General features: G+C 36.1%; 1 protein-coding gene across 5 annotated transcripts in view; it reads left to right on the top strand.

Moving 5' to 3' along the window:
- LRBA (LPS responsive beige-like anchor protein) overlaps positions 1-19233 on the top strand; it is a 756962-nt gene that overhangs the window by 82727 nt on the left and 655002 nt on the right. For all 5 annotated transcript variants that reach the window (XM_027513423.1, XM_027513426.1, XM_027513425.1 and 2 more), the window contains exons 3-8: positions 3615-3846; positions 4051-4151; positions 12123-12218; positions 16700-16821; positions 16907-17033; positions 17639-17758. In XM_027513423.1, the coding sequence (XP_027369224.1) occupies positions 3615-3846; positions 4051-4151; positions 12123-12218; positions 16700-16821; positions 16907-17033; positions 17639-17758 (798 nt within the window). The remainder of the gene's footprint in view (positions 1-3614; positions 3847-4050; positions 4152-12122; positions 12219-16699; positions 16822-16906; positions 17034-17638; positions 17759-19233) is intronic.

The following is a 19233-nucleotide window of genomic DNA, read 5'->3' as shown; positions in this document are numbered from 1 at the left end:
TTTTGGAAATTACTTTTCAAAAATTAATTCTGAGCTTCTTGGAAGGGTGCATGTTGCTGGTGATAAACACAGGTCAAAATGAAAGGTTGATGTAAGTAACACCAAGGTGAAGTGGGTGCAGCTGGGCCTGTGGCCTGTGAGAGCCGTGTGGGGGACGTCCTCGGGTGTCCGTTGGCCCGTTTCTGCCCTTGCCCTCGCCCTCGCCCTCCGGGCGCTCAGCTGCCTTTGCAGAGGCAATCACCACTTCGTTTCTCGTGTATCATTCTCAGGTATGTGTTTATATGTATATGTTTTATTCTCAAACTGTAGCCCACTATTCACACTTTTCTCCACTTTGATTATCTCAGCTACACAGTGTATTTTAGAGATGTTTTTTCCTGTCAGAGCTGCCTCGTTATTTCCAATGACTGAATCATATTCCATTATATAAACACAACTTTACTAACTCTATCTTGTCTTTTTGAGGGGTATCGTTTCTTCTGTTTTCTGTTGCATGCTAAATGAAGTTCTTATGTCTAACATCACTACTTAAATGTACCTGTGGAATAAATTTCTAGTTGTTCAGGTAACCATTGGTGCCTGGCTTCTCTGTAGCATAATTCTTTCTGAGATGGATTCATTTTGTTAACTTTAATCAGTGGTTCCATTGCCAGACACTTATCTCAGTTACAGCCATTTTTAGTTTTCCTCATTATCATCTGAAAATGATTGGAATTTAACCCCCCTGTTCTGATACTGATACACGTTGCTGCCTTCGCACTAAATGTGACTTTTGTATCTCCAGAAATATGTCAACTGGTAGTGGTGATAGTACCTCTTAGTCTTATTTGTGACTTTCGTGAAAGTCATCCCAATTTTCCTTTTGGGGCATAATGCTGACATTTTAGGTGTATTTTATTATTAAAGAAAGTCTTTAAAATTAATGAACATAGAAATTTTGATGGAAATAGAAGATGACAATTTATCTATGCCTCAGTATTTACAATTCCCGGTAAGATCCGTTAATGGATGCTTAAAAGTATGATGAGAAACAATATGTTTGTGTAGTCTCAAAGTATTCTTTGAGAATATTCTTATAAGAAAGCTTAATAATATGAAAATGAAAGATAATAACTTTAAAACAGAAAAAAATCTGACAGATACCTCCTTGAGCATGAGATCAATCTAACTTCACCAATAGTGGGACATACTGACATCAGATACCATCTGAATAATATACCAATCAGGTATCATTTGAAATAATAATACACTGAGAAGGACACATGTCATCTCTATAGAGTATTTTTTACCAAAAATACACAGCTTGAATTTAAACATGAAAAATCATTCACATTATAAGACAGTCATGAAAATAGCTGGCAAATCCACTTCAAAAGTGTCAACATCCTGGAAGTCAAAGAATGCCTGTGTAACTTGTCATAGTTTGGAGAAGACTAAGGAGATGCTGATGCTGGATCAGAAAAAGGATATTAGTGTGACAAATCTTGCTATTTGAGTAAGATCTGTAGTATTGTGCCTGGTTTTAATGACTGTACTATGATACAATATATTCACATTAGGGTATACAGGAACTGTATACTGTTCTGCAATTTTTTGAAAGTCTGAAATTATTTCAGAATAAAATTAAGGATACATCAAGTGAAAAAAAATGACGATTAATCATAAAACCAAAAAAATCCCTATTAGGAGTTCTCATGCAGCTTACAGAATTTTTGGATCACCTTGGGGAACCAAACATGTTTATAGCTAGGACCATGTTGCTAGGAGGATTGGCCCAGGGACACCGAGGGACTCTTAGCACACAGTTGTCATCTCCTGTGTCACCTGTTGCTCCTGATGACGCAAAGAATTGTACACTAAAATCTCTGCCATAGCTTTCCTAGAAGGACCAAAAGCCTTTAACACTGTGCTTGCCAAGAATTCTTATCTGCTTGCATGCAGATACTGCCTCTTGATTTTCATTTTTCCATTCTTTCTTTTTCATGCTAGTGTGTATCTTTGACAGAACACGGGATGTGTATTCATTCCTGGCTGTATGGAGTTTTAATTGATTCCCTAATTCTGAATCTTTTTTGCTTTTCCAAAGTAAACTGTATTTGGTCACGTCTGTTATTCTTCGTATGAGATTTTGTTTTGTACAGTTCACTTTCTTGTAATTCTTTCCTACTTTTTGAGTTTAGTAAAACATAATGAAAACTGCATAATAAAGAAGTGTTCAGAAGGACTGGAGTGTAGGTGAATCATATATGTAACTATTCTTTAAAATATAGAGATCTTTAAAAAATCTAGTAAAAAAAGATAGGCCTGGGAATTCCCTGGCAGTCTAAGGACTGTGTTTTCACTGCTGAGGGCGTGGGTTTAATCTCTGGTTGAGGAACTAAGATCCCGTGAGCTGCATGGCATGGCCAAAAAAAAAAAAAGTCTGCAAAGGTAATTCTAAAAGTATTTTATTTCGTTTAAACAGTTGGGGTTTGTTAAAATTAAAAAAAAAAACAAAAAACTTTGCCTCTGTAGGAGAATGCTGTGGGTGACATAGCAAGGTAGGAATAGGTCTCAGTACAGTTCTCTCTGGATGGATTTTCTGATAGCAATCTTAATGAAATAACATTTTTTTACTTACTGGCTTTGAGTGTGTGTGAAGTTTATGTTTAAGTTATCCTCATTATTGATAGGAGGGATCAAAATGGATAGGTATGTATAATAAACCAGGAATTTGACAAGTAAAACTACAAGTTTTGTGTCCGCTTTGAGCCTTTTTCAGCTTTTCATTTTTGCTGTGAGCTCATACCTTGTACGGGTAGCAAAGGATCTTTGGGTTGCTATGAGTAGCTTACAATGTTAATTGCTCAGTCGTGTCCAACTCTTTGAGACCCATGGACTGTAGCTGGCCAAGCTCCACTGTCCATGGAATCCTCTAGGCAAGAATAGTGTGTAGCTTACAGATTACCTAATTCATAGAGGAAACATTGCATTAGAAGCAGTTATAGAGCTAAGTTAGATCTTCATTGAGGCTTTGCTGGTGGCTCAGATGGTAAAGAATCTGCCTGCAGTGAAGAAGACCCAGGTTCAATCTATGGGTCGGGAAGATCCCCTGGAGGAGAAAATGACAACCCACTCTAGTAATCTTGTCTGGAGAATTGCATGGACAGAGGAGACTGGCGGGTTACATCCATGAGGTCTCAAAGAGTGGGATACAACTGAGATCTTCATCAGTGTCAGTAGGTAGTGATTTACCTAAGACATCCTATATTTGTTTTTGTTGAAAATATTTTTATTTTTATATTCTAAGTCTTGATTGACTGTGCTATCTTAAAATGAAGATTTCTTCCGAAGCTTTATTTTTTAGAGCTGTGTGTGTATGTGTTTTAAAGATCTTTTTAAAGATTCATGTCAATGTATGGCAAAAACCACTACAATATTGTAAAGTAATTAGCCTCCAATTAAAATAAATAAATTAAAAAAAAAGATCTTTTTATTGTTGTAAGGGGTAGAGAAGAATATATATGGGTAGTTACTGGCAAACTAAAGCTTTGTAATGTACTCTAGTTACATTGAAGAAATGCTAATGCTTTTAATGTATTTTTTCTTTCCACCCTCCCTGTCGCCCCCTGAAGTTGGTAGGAGGGCAGTTTGATTTAGAAATGAATTTCATTATTCAAGAAGGTGAGAGTATCATCTGCATGGTGGACTTACTGGAAAAATGCGATGTTACTTGCCAAGCAGAAGTCTGGAGCATGTTTACAGCCATTCTGAAGAAAAGTATACGAAATCTTCAAATCTGCACTGAAGTAGGCCTTGTTGAAAAAGTGCTTGGGAAAATTGAAAAAGTTGACAGTATGATTGCAGGTATGACTTTCTATAATACAGTGGTTGTGAGGAAATGAAGTGTGATTATTAAGTAGTTTTCTTCTTTAGTAATATTTAAGAGATACTGAGCATGTGACATGGATCTGGAACTGTATTGTCTAAACTCTTAAGCACTGTATATTTTAATTCTTCAAGAGATAGAAGTAGCTTAATTATCTTATTTGTTGCTTTCTTTGTTTCCAGATCTTTTAGTTGACATGTTGGGAGTGCTGGCTAGCTACAACTTGACAGTTCGAGAACTAAAGCTGTTCTTCAGTAAACTTCAAGGAGATAAAGGGCAATGGGTAAGCTTAAATTTTCTTTGATATTTGAGAATGTTCCCCTCTCCAAACATTTTATTGGCTTTTAAGCAATTGATATTGCTGCACAGGGGTTGAATGTCAAATTGAGTAGACGAGATCATTAGAATAGCATTTAGACTTACAGGGCTGATTTTGCTATCACGTGACACAGTTGTGGAGTAAGAAAACTGAGTGTTCCAAGAAGGTTGGTAATTTGGTCCTTCTTTGAATGATTAATATTTCAAATATACATTCAGCATTTACTAGCGGAAAAGGCAAAGGACAGAGAAAATAAAAATGTTGGGTAGCAGCACCTAGCTTCTCTATCAATCTGAGTAGTTTTAAGTGTGGCCCTTAAACTTGAACAACCCACTCAGTGGGCAAAAGCCATGTGGTTTATTGGATCTACTCTCCTTAGGTGCATTTTCATGGTCCTTTGCATGGGATGGTATCGGTCAGTTCAGCTCAGTCTCTCAGTTGTGTCCGACTCTGCGACCCCATGGACTGCAGCACGCCAGGCTTCCCTGTCCATCACCAACTTCCTGAGCTTGCTCAAACTCATGTCCATTGAGTTGGTGATGTCATCCAACCATCTCATCCTCTGTTGTCTCCTGCTCCTCCCACCTTCAGTCTTTCCCAGCATCAGGGTCTTTTCCAATGAGTCAGTTCTTCGCATCAGGTGGCCAAAGTATTGGAGTTTCAGCATCAGAATCCGTCCTTCCAATGCATATTGAGGACTGATCTCCTTCAGGATGGACTGGTTGGATCTCCTTGCAGTCCAAGGGACTCTCAAGAGTCTTCTCCAACACCACAGTTCAAAAGCATCAATTTTTCGGCGCTCAGCTTTCTTTATATTCCAACTCTCACATCCGTACATGACCACTGGAAAAACCAAAGCTTTGACTAGACGGACCTCTGTTGGCAAAGTAATGTCTCAACTTTTTAATATACTGTCTATGTTGGTCATAACTTTTCTTCCAAGGAGCAAGCGTCTTTTAATTTCATGGCTGCAGTCACCATTTGCAGTGATTTTGGAGCCAAAAAAATAAAGCCTGTCACTGTTTCAACTGTTTCCCCATCTATTTGTCATGAAGTGGTGGGACTGGATGCCATGATCTTAGTTTTCTGAATGTTGAATTTTAAGCCAACTTTTTCACTCTCCTCTTTCACTTTCATCCAGAGGCTCTTTATCTTCTTCGCTTTCTGCCATAAGGGTTGTGTCATCTGCATATCTGAGGTTATTGATATTTCTCCCGGCAATCTTGATTCCAGCTTGTGCTTCATCCAGCCCAGCGTTTCTCATGATGTACTCTGCATAGAAGTTAAATAAACAGGGTGACAATATATAGCCTAGACGTACTCCTTTTCCTATTTGGAACCAGTCTGTTGTTCCATATCCAGTTCTAACTCTTGCTTCCTGACCTGCATACAGATTTCTCAGGAGGCAGGTCAGGTGGTCTGGTATTCCCATCTCTTTCAGATTTTTCCAGTTTGTTGTGATCCACACAGTCAAAGGCTTTGGCATAGTCAATAAAACAGAAGTAGATGTTTTTCTGGAACTCTCTCGCTCTTTTGATGATCGAATGGATGTTGGCAATTTGATCTCTGGTTCCTCTGCCTTTTCTAAATCCAGTTTGAACATCTGGAAGATCTCGGTTCACGTATTGTTGAAGCCTGGCTTGGAGAATTTTGGTATTGGTCAACTGATTTTGAACTCCAGGTGCCTCATCAACCTGTTTATTTACCCTTTAGTTACTTACCCCTAGGGAAAGAAATACTAGTAAATATTTTCTCCTTTTTTGTTGCATTTCTAGGCTTATTTTAGAGCTCTTTAGAAATCGTTGCCTACAGCAGTTTACTCAGCCTGTTGATCCTTAATCCAGTTCTGTTTGAGTATATCTAAGTTTGTGCTCTACCATTATACTGTATTATATTAAAATGATTAGACTCTCTAGCTTCTTTGAATCAAACTTCAGTTCTCTGCTCTTTTTAAGATTTTTTTTTTTTTTTTAGATTTTTTTTTTTAATCACTAATTTGAAGTGATTTTATTATGTTTCTTGGTGAAGTTTACCTTGTATTTATTCTTACTAGGTGTTCTCCAACTCCTTCTGGGACTCTAATTACACGTTGGTTAATCTTCTCTGCATTGTACCTTAGGTCACTGAGATCTATTCACTTTTTTTTTAAAGTCTTTTCTCTTTGTGTTTCATTTTATATTGCTTTTATTGCTGTGTTTTTAAGATCTTTTCTTCTGTAGTTTTGTTACTATCCATTAAACTTTTCAGATTTCAGATACTTTTAATGTCTCTAAATTCTATTTGTTTCTTCATTTTTTCCCCTCATTCATGTTTTTTTCTTTCAATCTTTGGAAATATATAACATATTAATAGCTGCTTAATGTTCTGATTCACTAATTCTGTCATCTTTGTATTTTCTAGGTCTGCTTTTTACTTGCTCACTGTGTTTTTACTTATAGGTCCTGTTTTCTAGTTTCCTTATGTTAGTGAGTTTAGACATAGTGATGTTAGTCATAGCACGTGGTGACCAAGTGCCTGTTGCTGGATTTTGTTATGGTTCTTTTAAGATAGTTACACTGTTGTTTGCAGGCAGATCAATTACTTGTGGTCCTTGCCCTTAGTCAGTCAGTCTAGGGGCTCAGTCATGTCTGACTCTTTGTGACCCAATGAACTACAGCACGCCAGGCCCCTCTGTCCATCACCAACTCCCGGAGTTCACTCAGACTCACGTCCATTGAGTCGGTGATGCCATCCAGCCATCTCATCCTCTGTCGTCCCCTTCTCCTCCTGCCCCCAATCCCTCCCAGTATCAGGGTCTTTTCCAACGAGTCAGCTCTTCACATAAGGTGGCCAAAGTACTGGAGTTTCAGCTTTAGCATCAGTCCTTCCAAAGGACTACTTTAAAATTGTTTTGGGTCACGTCTAGATTGGCTGTTGCTCTCAGGCAAAGTCAGCTTATTATTCTGGCCTCGCTTCTGTAGAGTTTCTGTGCATGACGCTGAATCTCACACACGAGACAAGAGGTGTAGTATAAGCCTGAGGTCTCTCCGCAGTGCTGGGAGAGTCCCAGTGATTCCTGGCTCTATCAGCTCTGGGAGTTCTTTGACTTACGGCTGTTAAAATCTCACCTTGTTGAGTTTTAAGGTAGAAATGCAGAGTTTGGTATTATGTCAAAGGGTCAGTGAAGATTTCTAGAGTCTCTTCTTTGCCTTGGTCCTTCCTCTGTAGTATTCTGCCCTGATGTTCTGTCCTCCTCAGACTACCCATTCTCCAGTTTCTGCCTCATTGACTCAGTGAGATTTTTAAGTTCTGTTTGATTTCCCTCCCCTGTGCAATGATCTGTGATATGAAAATTGACTCCAGCTAAAAAGTCTGGGAATATCATGGCTTGTTTTGTTTCCCTTTCTCAAGGATCACAGTCTTGAGCTACCTCTTTTCCATGTCTCAAAACAGTTTTAGTTTCATACATTTTGTCCAGTTTTCTAGTTGTTTATGGTGACTTGGTAATTGTAGGTCCTGTTGCTCTGTCATGTCCAGAAGAATACTGGTTTGATTTATGTTCAAATAATTTATTTGGAATATATAATTAAAACTGGTGTACAGAGAAAACTATAAGAAAACAGCAAGTAATACCAACAGATATTTATTTACAGAGATAGAAACCCCATTATCAAATATATATGCTAAATCACTAATAATTAGAGATGTTCCGATTAAAACAATATTGATATGTGATATCAGTAGTATCAAGAATTATAAATTGGATAATAGCAAGTATAAGTGGGGGACAGAGTTATTTTTAACCTGTGAAGATGTTCAGAAGCATTATTTTTGATGGCAGTGAATTGTCAACATGTATGTTTATCTTAGATTAGCTAGGTGAATGTATTGGATGCATAGAATAGATTATTATATAGCAGGTAGAATTAATGCATACAGTAAAATAAACTTCCCAGGTGGCTCTAGTGATAAATAATTATTTGTCACTCAGCTTTCTTTATGGGCCAACTCTGACATCTATACATGATTACTGGAAAAACCATAGGTTTGACTAGATGGACCTTTGTTGGCAAAGTAATGTCTCTGTTGTTTAATATGCTGTCTAGGTTGGTCATAACTTTTCTTCCAAGGAGCAAGTAATTTCATGGCTGCAGTCACCACCTGCAGTGATTTTGGTGCCCAGGAAAATAAAGTCTGTCAGTGTTTCCCCATCTATCTGCCATGAAGTGATGGGACCGGATGCCATGATCTTCATTTTTTGAATGTTGAGTTTTAAGCCAGCTTTTACACTCTCCTCTTTCACTTTCATCAAGAAGCTCTTTAGTTCCTCTTGGCTTTCTGCCATAATGATGTTGTCATCTGCGTATCCGAGGTTATTAATATTTCTCCCTGCAATCTTGATTCCAGCTTATACTTCATCCAGTCTGGCATTTCTCATGATGTAATCTGTATAGAAGTTAAATAAGTAAGGTGACAATATACAGTCTTGACTATATATTGATTATATTTAAAATTAAAGTATAATTTCAGTTCAGTTTATTTCAGATGCTCAGTCTTCTCCGACTCTTTGTAACCCCATGAACCGCAGCACTCCAGGGCTCCCTGTCCATTACCAACTCCCAGAGTTTACCCAAACTCATGTCTATTGAGTCGATGATGCCATCCAACCATCTCATCCTCTATCGTCCCCTTCTCCTCCTGCCTTCAATCTTTCCCATCATCAGGGTCTTTTCCAATGAGTCAACTGTTTGCTTCAGGTGGTCAGAGTATTGGCGTTTCAACTTCAACATCAGTCCTTCCAGTAAACACTCAGGACTGATCTCCTTTAGGATGGACTGGTTGGATCTCCTTGCTGTCCAATGGACTCTCAAGAGTCTTCTCCAGCACCACAGTCCAAAAGCATCATTTTTTTGGCACTCAGCTTTCTTTATGGGCCAACTCTAACATTCATACATGACTATTGGCAAAACCATAGCTTTGACTAGATGGACTTTTGTTGGCAAAGTAATGTCTGTGCTTTTTAATGTGCTGTCTTGGTTGGTCATAACTTTCCTTCCAAGGAGTCAGCGTCTTTTAACATTATGGCTGCAGTCACCATCTGCAGTGATTTTGGAGCCAAAAAAATAAAATCAGCCACTGTTTCCACTGTTTCCCCATCTATTTGCCATGAAGTGATGGGACTGGATGCCGTGATCTTAGTTTTATGAACGTTGAGCTTTAAGCCAACTTTTCACTCTCCTCTTTCACTTTCATCAAGAGGCTCTTTAGATCTTCTTTACTTTCTGCTGTAAGGGTGGTGTCATCTGCATATCTGAGGTTATTGACATTTCTCCCAGCCATCTTGATTCCAGCTTATGCTTCATCCTGCCCAGAGTTTCTCATGATGTACTCTGAATATAAGTTAAATAAGCAGAGTGACAATATACAACCTTGACGTACTCCTTTTCCTATTTGGAACAAGTCTGTTGTTCCATGTCCAGTTCTAACTGTTGCTTCCTAACCTGCATATAGATTTCTCAAAAGGCAGGTCAGGTGGTCTGGTATTCCCATCTGTTTCAGAATTATACTTAAAATTTAAGTACAGATTATACTCAAAATTTAAAAGATGTGGGGTTAGACATATATTATCTAATATATATAACCCAACATCTTTTAAATTTTAAGCATAATCGCACAGATACACATTTTTGAAGGTTGACATAAAAAGATTAAGCAGGATTTCCCTGGCGATCCAGTGGTTTAGAATCTACTTGCAATGTTGGGATCCCACATTCTGAAGAGCAACTAGTCCTGTGCATTGCAGGTGTTACAGAAAATCTGTGTCACATTGAAAGATCCTGCAGGATGCCTGATGCAGCCTAATAAATAAATATTAAAAAAACAGATTAAGTGCGTTGAGGTTAAGGGTATAGTTATAGGGGATAGAGGGAAAAAAATAATGAACTATTAAGAAAACAAGAGCAGGGCTTTGCTCAGTTATTATGTAGCTTTGGTATCACATTAATGGAGTGAAAAATCCCTGTATTTAAGTGTGTGTCTGCCTTTTGATTATTTAGCATAGATGTTTACATATGGAACCAGTGTATCAGTTTTTAAAGATTCTTGAAGTATGAATACTAAATTATTTTCTGAGAGGCTTTCCTAGTATACAGTCTCCTAGCAGCATCTGTGGAGTAAAGTGCTGCTCTTGGGTTCTTTTTAATTGGTTGATGGAAAATGAGGAATGATTTCTGTAGATGAAACTTTTACAATATTATATTTTTATTTTTGACTGTAGATTATTTTTGGTAATTTCATTTTAGAATTTACTTAAAACAATGTGATTATAGTAACTTATTACACTTTTATAGTTGAACAGTGTGGTTAATTGAAAATTTCTTGATCAAGCTTATTAATGCCACTTTTCACTTAACTTTCGGATGAAAGATTGCCAAACTGTTTTGGTTAGGCTTTTTTTGTTTTTGGCTGTGCTGGGTGGGTCTTTGTTGCTGCTCGGGCTTTTCTCTGGTGCTGGCGAGCAGGCTTCTCGTTGTAGTGGTTTCTCTTGTTGGGGAGCACAGGCTCTTGGTGTTGGGGCTTCAGTAGTTGTGGTACGAGGACTCAGTAGTCGTGGCGCACGGGCTTAGTCGGTCTGTGGCATGTGGAATCTTCCCAGACCAGGGATCAAACCCATGTCTTCTGCATTGGCAGGCAGATTCTTTACCACTGAGCCACCAGGGAAGCCCCTAGATAGTTACTCATGATAATTTAGACCAGCTACCAAATATGATGAAGGCAAGACTGTGATTTCATTTGTAGTTTGACACTGTTTTGAACTTTAACTTTTAAGAGGAATGCACTACACATTATTCTATTTGCTTGCAAACCGATTTAAATTATTATCTTGTTGTCCTTTGCTTCTCCTTATAAATGTAGTACACCTTTTTGTTTTAGCTTTTGGTTTTGAATGTATTAGAGGAGACATTGACTGATGACAAACATATCATTAATTAATGACATTTAATCAAACAAAAGTGATGTTACAACTTTTATACATGTTCCATAGTAGAAACATGTTGTAGAATGAAATATGGTAGGGAGATTTGATCTGTTTTCAGAGGTCAGGAAAGACTGCCCTGGGAAGTGACCATTAAGATGAGCTTAAACGATGGGTAAGATTTCTTTAGTTAAGGCAGGGGAGGGCTGGGAGTAGGGAATAGTCCTCGTGAGAACATTTTAAGGAGAATAGTTTGTGTTCAGGCTCTGTTATGGGAAAAAGTCTTTATAGATGGAGTGCAGTTAAGGATCTTTTGGGTCATGTTAAGGATTCTGGTCTTTTGTTTTAAAGGCAGTGAGAAGCTACTGGAGAGAGAGTTATATAAAGTTGAAAGTATAGTGATTAAAAGCTTGGACTCTGGAATCAGATTGAGTTCTCATCCCACTTACTACCTGTATGACCTTGGATATGTTCCTCTGCCTCAAATTCCTCCTTTGTAAAATGGGATGATAATAATCCCTAGCGTGGTTATAAGCATAAAATATTTTACTGTTTTTTTAAAAAATATTTTTAAAGTGCCTTTAACAATGGGACTTGATAAGCATTATTTTTTGGTGAGATTAAAAAGTGTTTTAAAAAGGGGTCAGTGGTGGGATGATGTAGTCTGTAATTTTATTTTATTTATTTATTTATTTTTTAGTCTGTAATTTTAAAAGGTCGTTTTTGCTGCAGTGTGGAAGTGCTGTGTCTCAAATGCTGTTGGCTCATATTTATCTAGCACCTTCCACGGAACAGTGGCATAGAGTGTGTTGTTTATTTCTTTAAGATATTTGAAAATAACTGTTTTTGGATATTATATATGCTTTTTTAGGTTATGGAATTATTATTTTGGGGTGTATTCAAGTATGTCTATATTTAAAGTATGTATTTTTGTTCTATGGTGAATAATGTGGTTAATGAATTGCTGATTATTTTCATAGCCTCCACATGCCGGAAAGTTGCTGTCTGTTTTAAAGCACATGCCACAGAAGTATGGTCCTGATGCCTTTTTCAACTTTCCAGGAAAGAGCGCTGCAGTAAGTAGATATTAATGAGGAAATCATCTGAAACTCTTTCCTTTGCCTCCTGAAAGCCTGGCCCTGTAAGCATTCTTGACAGGTTCTGTGTTGGGTGAAAACTTCTGTGCACAGCCTAACTCAATCCTTAAAACAGCACTGCCTGTTCCTTTTTCCTGACTGTTTTAGAGGGGAAGAAATAGAGGCTTTAAGAAATGAAGAAAGCTGCGCATTCACCCCTTGGGGTCTCAATGGAATAAGAACCCAATTCTTTTCAACATAAGCCATGTTTTCTTATGAATTTTTATCTCTGCATTCTGAAATAGAAATTTATGTATAGCATTTTCACTTTTATCTTTCTTTGGTGTTACATTTCCTTAGTTCTGTTTCTTTTGCACCTGGTACGTAAGTTGAGAGTAACTCTGAGAAACTTTCTAGGCAAGTTTTTCTGACTTGTAAGTTTCCATATTGTATCAGTCTCAGCATTCTTATAAACTGTTAGTCAGTTTACACATAAGACAGTTAATGTATGGCAGTAGTATCTGTAATGTTTCAAAATATTATATGATTACATTATATAATGTACATGTATTATTTATGGAAGCTTTTTCGCATCCTCTTTATTACATTGGTCTGCCTGTTATAAGCAAATGTTTTGAAGTTATCTTTTATTCATTTTTTATTTTTGTTCTCATAATATCCTACCTTTTATGGCCTCTATGTAGCCAGGCAATATCTGCAGAAAGAAGAGAGTGTTTTAAAAGAACATTTATGATATTTGAGTGTTTCACAAACATTGAACAGTTTTCTTTGGAAGGTTTTATTGCTCATGTTATTTTGTCTTTCTAATTTATCCTTAATAACTATTTTAGATTTGAAGCTTTCCAGAATAGTTTGCTCACTTGGCATTGAGTTTATCATTTGTCTCCCAGCATAAAAAAGTATTCTTAGGAGATAAAAGTATTCTTATTAGAGAAACCTTTTTTTATGCATGTTTAGCTTTATTATTTATATTTCTTTGAGATTGTTACATGTCCATTCCATTTTCTTGTATGTATCTTGAAATTCAGCCAGTTGAACCACACAACTTTGGAGCTTTCAGAGACTAGATGTTTTAAATACATTCATTGACTCATTTTTTTCCCCTTAAACATAGCTTTTAAAGGGAAGTTATTCATGGGTAAATTATTTTTACCAAGCTTTCGCATCCTCTACTCTCATGTTTGATTGAGAGAGAACATATTTATACAAAGAGTATGTATTTTTATTTCCTCAATACAACATTCATTTTAAATCAGCCTTTTGAAGTCTCAATACTGTTATTAGATAAATTTGGCTCTATGATGTTTTTCATGTTTTATGAAATATCTTATAAAAAATAATGTGTATATATGATGTTGACCTAAAGGCATATGTAAAGTGTTATAACAAGAAAAGAAAAGCTTTTAGTATGATCTTTTTTTTAACAGCTTTATTGAGTTACAATTCCCATATCATACATGTCTGTCATTTAAAGTGTACATGCAGGGAATGGTTGTGTTCATCAGTTTGTGCAGCCATTATTACAATCAGTTTTCAGTTCAGTTCAGTCACTCAGTCGTGTCCGACTCTTTGTGACCCCATGAACTGCAGCATACCAGGCCTCCCTGTCCATCACCAACTCCCGGAATTCACTCAAACTCATGTCCATCGAGTCGGTGATGCCATCCAACCATCTCATCCTCTGTCGTCCCCTTCTCCTCCTGCCCCCAATCCCTCCCCGTATCAGGGTCTTTTCCAGTGAGTCAGTTCTTCGCATGAGGTGGCCAAAGTATTGTAGTTTCAGCTTCATCATCAGTCCTTCCAATGAACACCCAGGACTGATGTCCTTTAGGATGGACTGGTTGGATCTCCTTGCAGTCCAAGGGACTCTCAGGAGTCTTCTCCAACACTGCAGTTCAAAAGCATCAATTCTTCAGCGCTCAGCTTTCTTCACAGTCCAACTCTCACATCCATACATGACCACTGGGAAAACATGTTCATTACTGTCAAAAGAAACCCTGCTCTCATGAGCAGTCACTGCATGTTTCAGTCCAGACTCCCTTGCCTAGGCAATTACTGTTGTACTTTTTGTTTCTTTGAATTTGTCTATTTTGGGCAATTCATGATGTCTGGAATTTTGTGATTGGCTTTTTGCACTTAACACTACTGTTTTTAAGATCCATTAATGTTGTAGTATGTGTCAGTGCTTCATTCCTTTTGTTGACTAATATTCTAATAGAAGAATATACCACATTTTGTTTAATTATTTTTTATATTTACTTTTTTAGTTGAAGGATAATTGCTTTTCAGAATTTTTTTTTGTTTCTGTCAAACCTCAACATCAGTCAGCCATAGGTATACATATATCCCTTCCCTTTTGAACCTCCCTCCCGTCTCCCTCCCCATCCCACCTAATTATTCTTTAATTAGTGGATATTTGCATTCTACTTTTTGGAAATGCTCTATGGGCGTTTATTTGCAAGCTTTTATATGGACATATGTTTTCATTTCTCTTGGAAACGTAGCAGGAGAACTGCTGAGCCATATTGGCTTATGTTCCACCATTTGATGTACTCCCATATTGTTTTTCCAAAGTGACTATATTTATTTTATAATCTCATCATCAGTTTAGGAGGTTTCTAGTTTCTCCACTTGCTTACCAACACTTGTTAATGTCTGTCTTTTTGATTATAGTCATCCTAGTCGTGTTAAGTAACATCTTGTGATTTTGATTTGCATTTCCTTAATGACTGATGATGCTGAGCATCATTTCATGTTCTTACTGGCTATTTGTATATGTTCTTTGGAGGTGTGTCCATTCAGATATTTTGCCCGCTTAAAAACTGTATTTGTCTATTTATTATTGGATTTGTAACAATCCTTTATATATTCTTCTGGATATAAGCTTCTTAATAGATAAATAATTTTCAAATATTTTCTCCTGTTCTTTTGGGCTGTCACTTTCTTGATAGTATCCTTTAAAGCACAAAAGTTTTTAATTTTAACGAAGTCCAGTTCATGTATGTTTTTCTCTTGTACATAATTAAGAAGAATTTATCTCAGGGTCATGAAGATTTAGTCTTATTTTTCCTTATAAAAGTTTTCTAGTTTTAGCTTTCACATTTCACATGATTGATTTGGGGTTAATTTTTTGTGTATCATATAAAGAAGTGGTCAACTTTATACTCTTGCTTGTAAATACCAGTTTTCTCAGTGCATTTGTTCATTTAACTGTCTTGATACTCTTGTTAAAAATCAGGACCACAAATATGAGGGCTTGTTTATGGCTCTCCCTTCTACTCCATTTATCTGTATCTCTATTTTTATGCCAATACCCCACAGCTTTCAGTACTGTATCTTTGTACTGTAGGTTTTAAATTTGGTAGTCTGTGTTATTTAGCAACTTCCCACTATTTACTTTACACGTGATAGTGTGTATACGTCAGTGCTGTTTTAATTAGTCCCACCCTCATCTTCCCCCGCTGTGTTCACAAGTCCCTTCTGTACTAAGTTCATCAGTACCGTTTTCTAGATCCCACGTATATGTGTTATATACTATACTTGTTTTCCTCTTTCTAATTTGCTTTATTCTGTTTAAGAGGCTCTATATTCATTAACCTCAGTACAACTGACTCAAATTCATTCCTCTTTATGGCTGAGTAATATTCCATTGTACAACTGTAGTTAGTGGGAAGTTGCTAAATAACACTGGGAGACCAGCTTAGCACTCTGTGATGACTTAGAAGGGTGAAATAGGGGAGGGGAGGGAGGCTCAGGAGGGAAGCATATATTTATAGTTATGCCTGATTAGCATTGTTATACAGCAGAAACCAACACAATATTGTAAGGCAGTTTTCCACCAATTAAAAAAATAAATAAAATTTAAAAAAATTGGTAATCTGGATCCTCCAACTTTTCTTTTTCAAGTTTGTTTTGGAGATGTTAGGGTCCTTGCATTATTTTATTTTTAAATAAAAATTTAAGCCAAGTGGTAAAATTACCTATAGAATGACTTATGAATATAACTTTAAAATGTTATAAAAAATGTTATGAATGAATCCTCTTCAGTGTTTTATTTTCTGTTAAAAAATTACATTCTAGGCTTTTTTCTTAACTGTTTTCTTTCCTTCTCCATCTTTCTTTATTACCTTATTTAACATTTCAGCAACAAATTTCCTTTGATATTACTACTTATCTCTTTTAATTGGAATCTCTTTGCATATGTTCATTGTAAGAAATGAAGCAGTAAGATTAGTGTGTCAAGAAGATCAATTGGAATGTTTCTGTTTAACTAAATTAACATCATTAATATGTATTTTGAATAATTTAGAAGTTAGTGAAAATCTTTCAGATAAAGAGACTACTTTTGCATGTAGACTAATATATAGTAGAAATATATGTAGCATGTAAGGTCTCATTTTCATGATTTCAGTAACAGAATTTTTCATTGTGAGTTAGTAACTTGAATTTTTTCCCTTTAGGCTATTGCATTACCTCCTGTAGCCAAATGGCCATACCAGAATGGCTTTACATTTCATACCTGGCTTAGAATGGATCCTGTAAATAACATCAATGTGGATAAAGATAAACCATATTTGTACTGGTATGTATTTCTGTAACTTAGTGTTGTTACTTTATTTTGAAAAATGAGAATATTTGGAGATGAAATGAAAACTTATTTTTTATAGTTTCAGAACCAGTAAAGGTCTTGGTTATTCTGCTCACTTTGTTGGGGGATGTTTAATTATAACATCAATAAAGTCAAAAGGAAAAGGCTTTCAACACTGTGTGAAATTTGATTTCAAGCCACAAAAGGTATGTGATCTTACTAAGTCATAGTTATGTTAGCAAACTGTTCTAACCTTCAGAATGCTGTGGCAAATCATAATTCTGTTCTTAAGCTGGTTCAGAAAATGAGGTGTAAATTGCTGGACAGTTGTTAACCTCTCTGATTTGGACAATGAAAAGAGTGAATATTTAGCTGTTTCTAGAGTTTAAGGGAAATACAAGTGAAAATATATGTATTTGCTTTTCTGCCTTAAATTTTGGAAATTACTGAATGGTTTATTAACAAAATGAACATCTATATGTAGATCAGTAAATAGATAAAACAGATATGACAAAATGTTGACAGTTGTGGGATGGTGAGAGAGTTTCCATTAAGCTTTTTACCTTTGAAAATTTTTCATAGTGAAAAGTTAGAAAAATAATTTCATGGGTAAGCTATTATTTGTTGAGAGAGTTCCCTTGAATCAATATTGTTCCAGGGGTAGAATATTGAATTTAATAAAAGCAGTATTATTTTAGTTTTAGATTTCACTGTAATTTAGCATTTGATTTTTGCTTGTTTTTATCAATGTGGTTGAATTATTGGAAAAATCATTATCTTTTTTTTTTTTTAAACTGTTTTGCTTATCCAGTGGTATATGGTAACTGTAGTGCATATTTATAACCGATGGAAGAACAGTGAGCTTCGATGTTATGTGAATGGTGAGCTTGCTTCCTATGGAGAGATAACATGGTTTGTCAACACGAGTGATGTAAGTAGTCTGAGAAAGTTACATTGAAATAAGAAAAATATATTTTATATTGAATATACATTTTAGAACACTACAGTGGTGGATTTTTTATAATTGTAGTTTGGCTAACATGTAATATATTAAGAGAGTAGAAATGTGCTAATATGTCACATAAGATATTACTCAGTCCTTGTTATAAAATTGTTCTGGATAGGGTAGAGACAATGATTCATAGGTAGCAGTGAGTGTATCTTAAAAGTGTTTGTGTCATCGGTCCATTGATCAAATTAAACCACAAAGTTTTACTGCAGGGTTCTGATCATTTTTATGAATGAGTTAGGTGAAATAGGCTTGTAAATTTTCCGTATAATTCATAGCTGCTATATATAACTATTTTTTATAATATTTTCAAGGTTCAATAAGAGATCCGTAAGTTAGCATTATATTCAAAATGTTCTCCCTCCCTCCCACATTACATTTTTAATAGAAACCTTGAAAAATTATTGATTAGGAAAATGAATACAAACTGCAACACCCATTCACTATTAACTCCTATTATCCTAATCTATACATATGTACATATTTTGAAATGCTAACCTTAAGAGCTTTGATTGTTAGACTTAGGTTTGAATCCCTTCCTGACTATATGACTTACTTAATTTATTAGGCGTAAGGTTTCTCTCTTGTGTGAGTGTGCTCAGTCATTCAGTTCTGTCTGATTTTTTGCGACCCCCTGAACTATAGCCTGCCTGCATAGGCTACTCTGTCCATGGAATTTTCCAGGCAAGAGTATTGGAATCAGTTGCCATTTCCTATTCTAGGGGATCTTCCCAACCCAGGGATTGAACCCATGTCTCCCGCAACTCCTGTGTTGCAGGTGATTCTGTATTGCTGTGCTCTGTGAAGCCCTTTGCTCCACCTAAAAGGGTGTAAAATAGTACCTATCTCAGAATGTTGATTAAATGAGCTACTGCTCAGAAATCCATTAGAAGAGTGACTTATATAGAATAAGTGCTCAGTAAATGTTAACTGTTAATTTTTTTAAAATTAGAGATCAAATATGTATATTGCCTTTCAACCTTTATTTTTTCTTAAATTAATCTTTGCTGAGCATTGCAGGCATTGTAATAAATACTTTTACTTTCTGTAACCTTGCAGGATAAGTACTGTTGTAATCTTTACAGGTGAAACTGAGCACAGAGAGGTTAAGGAGTTTGCCAAAATCAGCAGCATGGGAATCAGTTATTTGACCTAGGTGGTTTGTCTTCATAATCCAAGTGTTTAAATTTTTTATATTCCTTAATGTCAACATACACATTTTTCAGCAGCCTTCCTAATAGTTCCATGGTATAAAATACTTTTAAATAGATATCAAGCATTTCTTTTCCTTCTTGCTGTATAGGTGTAAATGTATGTGTGATCTCTGCTACCTGGGTGTTACTAAAAGAGGTTTTCTATGTAAATAAGAAAAGCATACACCTGTTTTTCTGAATTTA

The sequence above is a fragment of the Bos indicus x Bos taurus genome, chromosome 17, assembly GCF_003369695.1.
Source record: "Bos indicus x Bos taurus breed Angus x Brahman F1 hybrid chromosome 17, Bos_hybrid_MaternalHap_v2.0, whole genome shotgun sequence".
NCBI lineage: Eukaryota > Metazoa > Chordata > Mammalia > Artiodactyla > Bovidae > Bos > Bos indicus x Bos taurus.
This window is presented reverse-complemented; position numbering and strand designations above follow the sequence as displayed.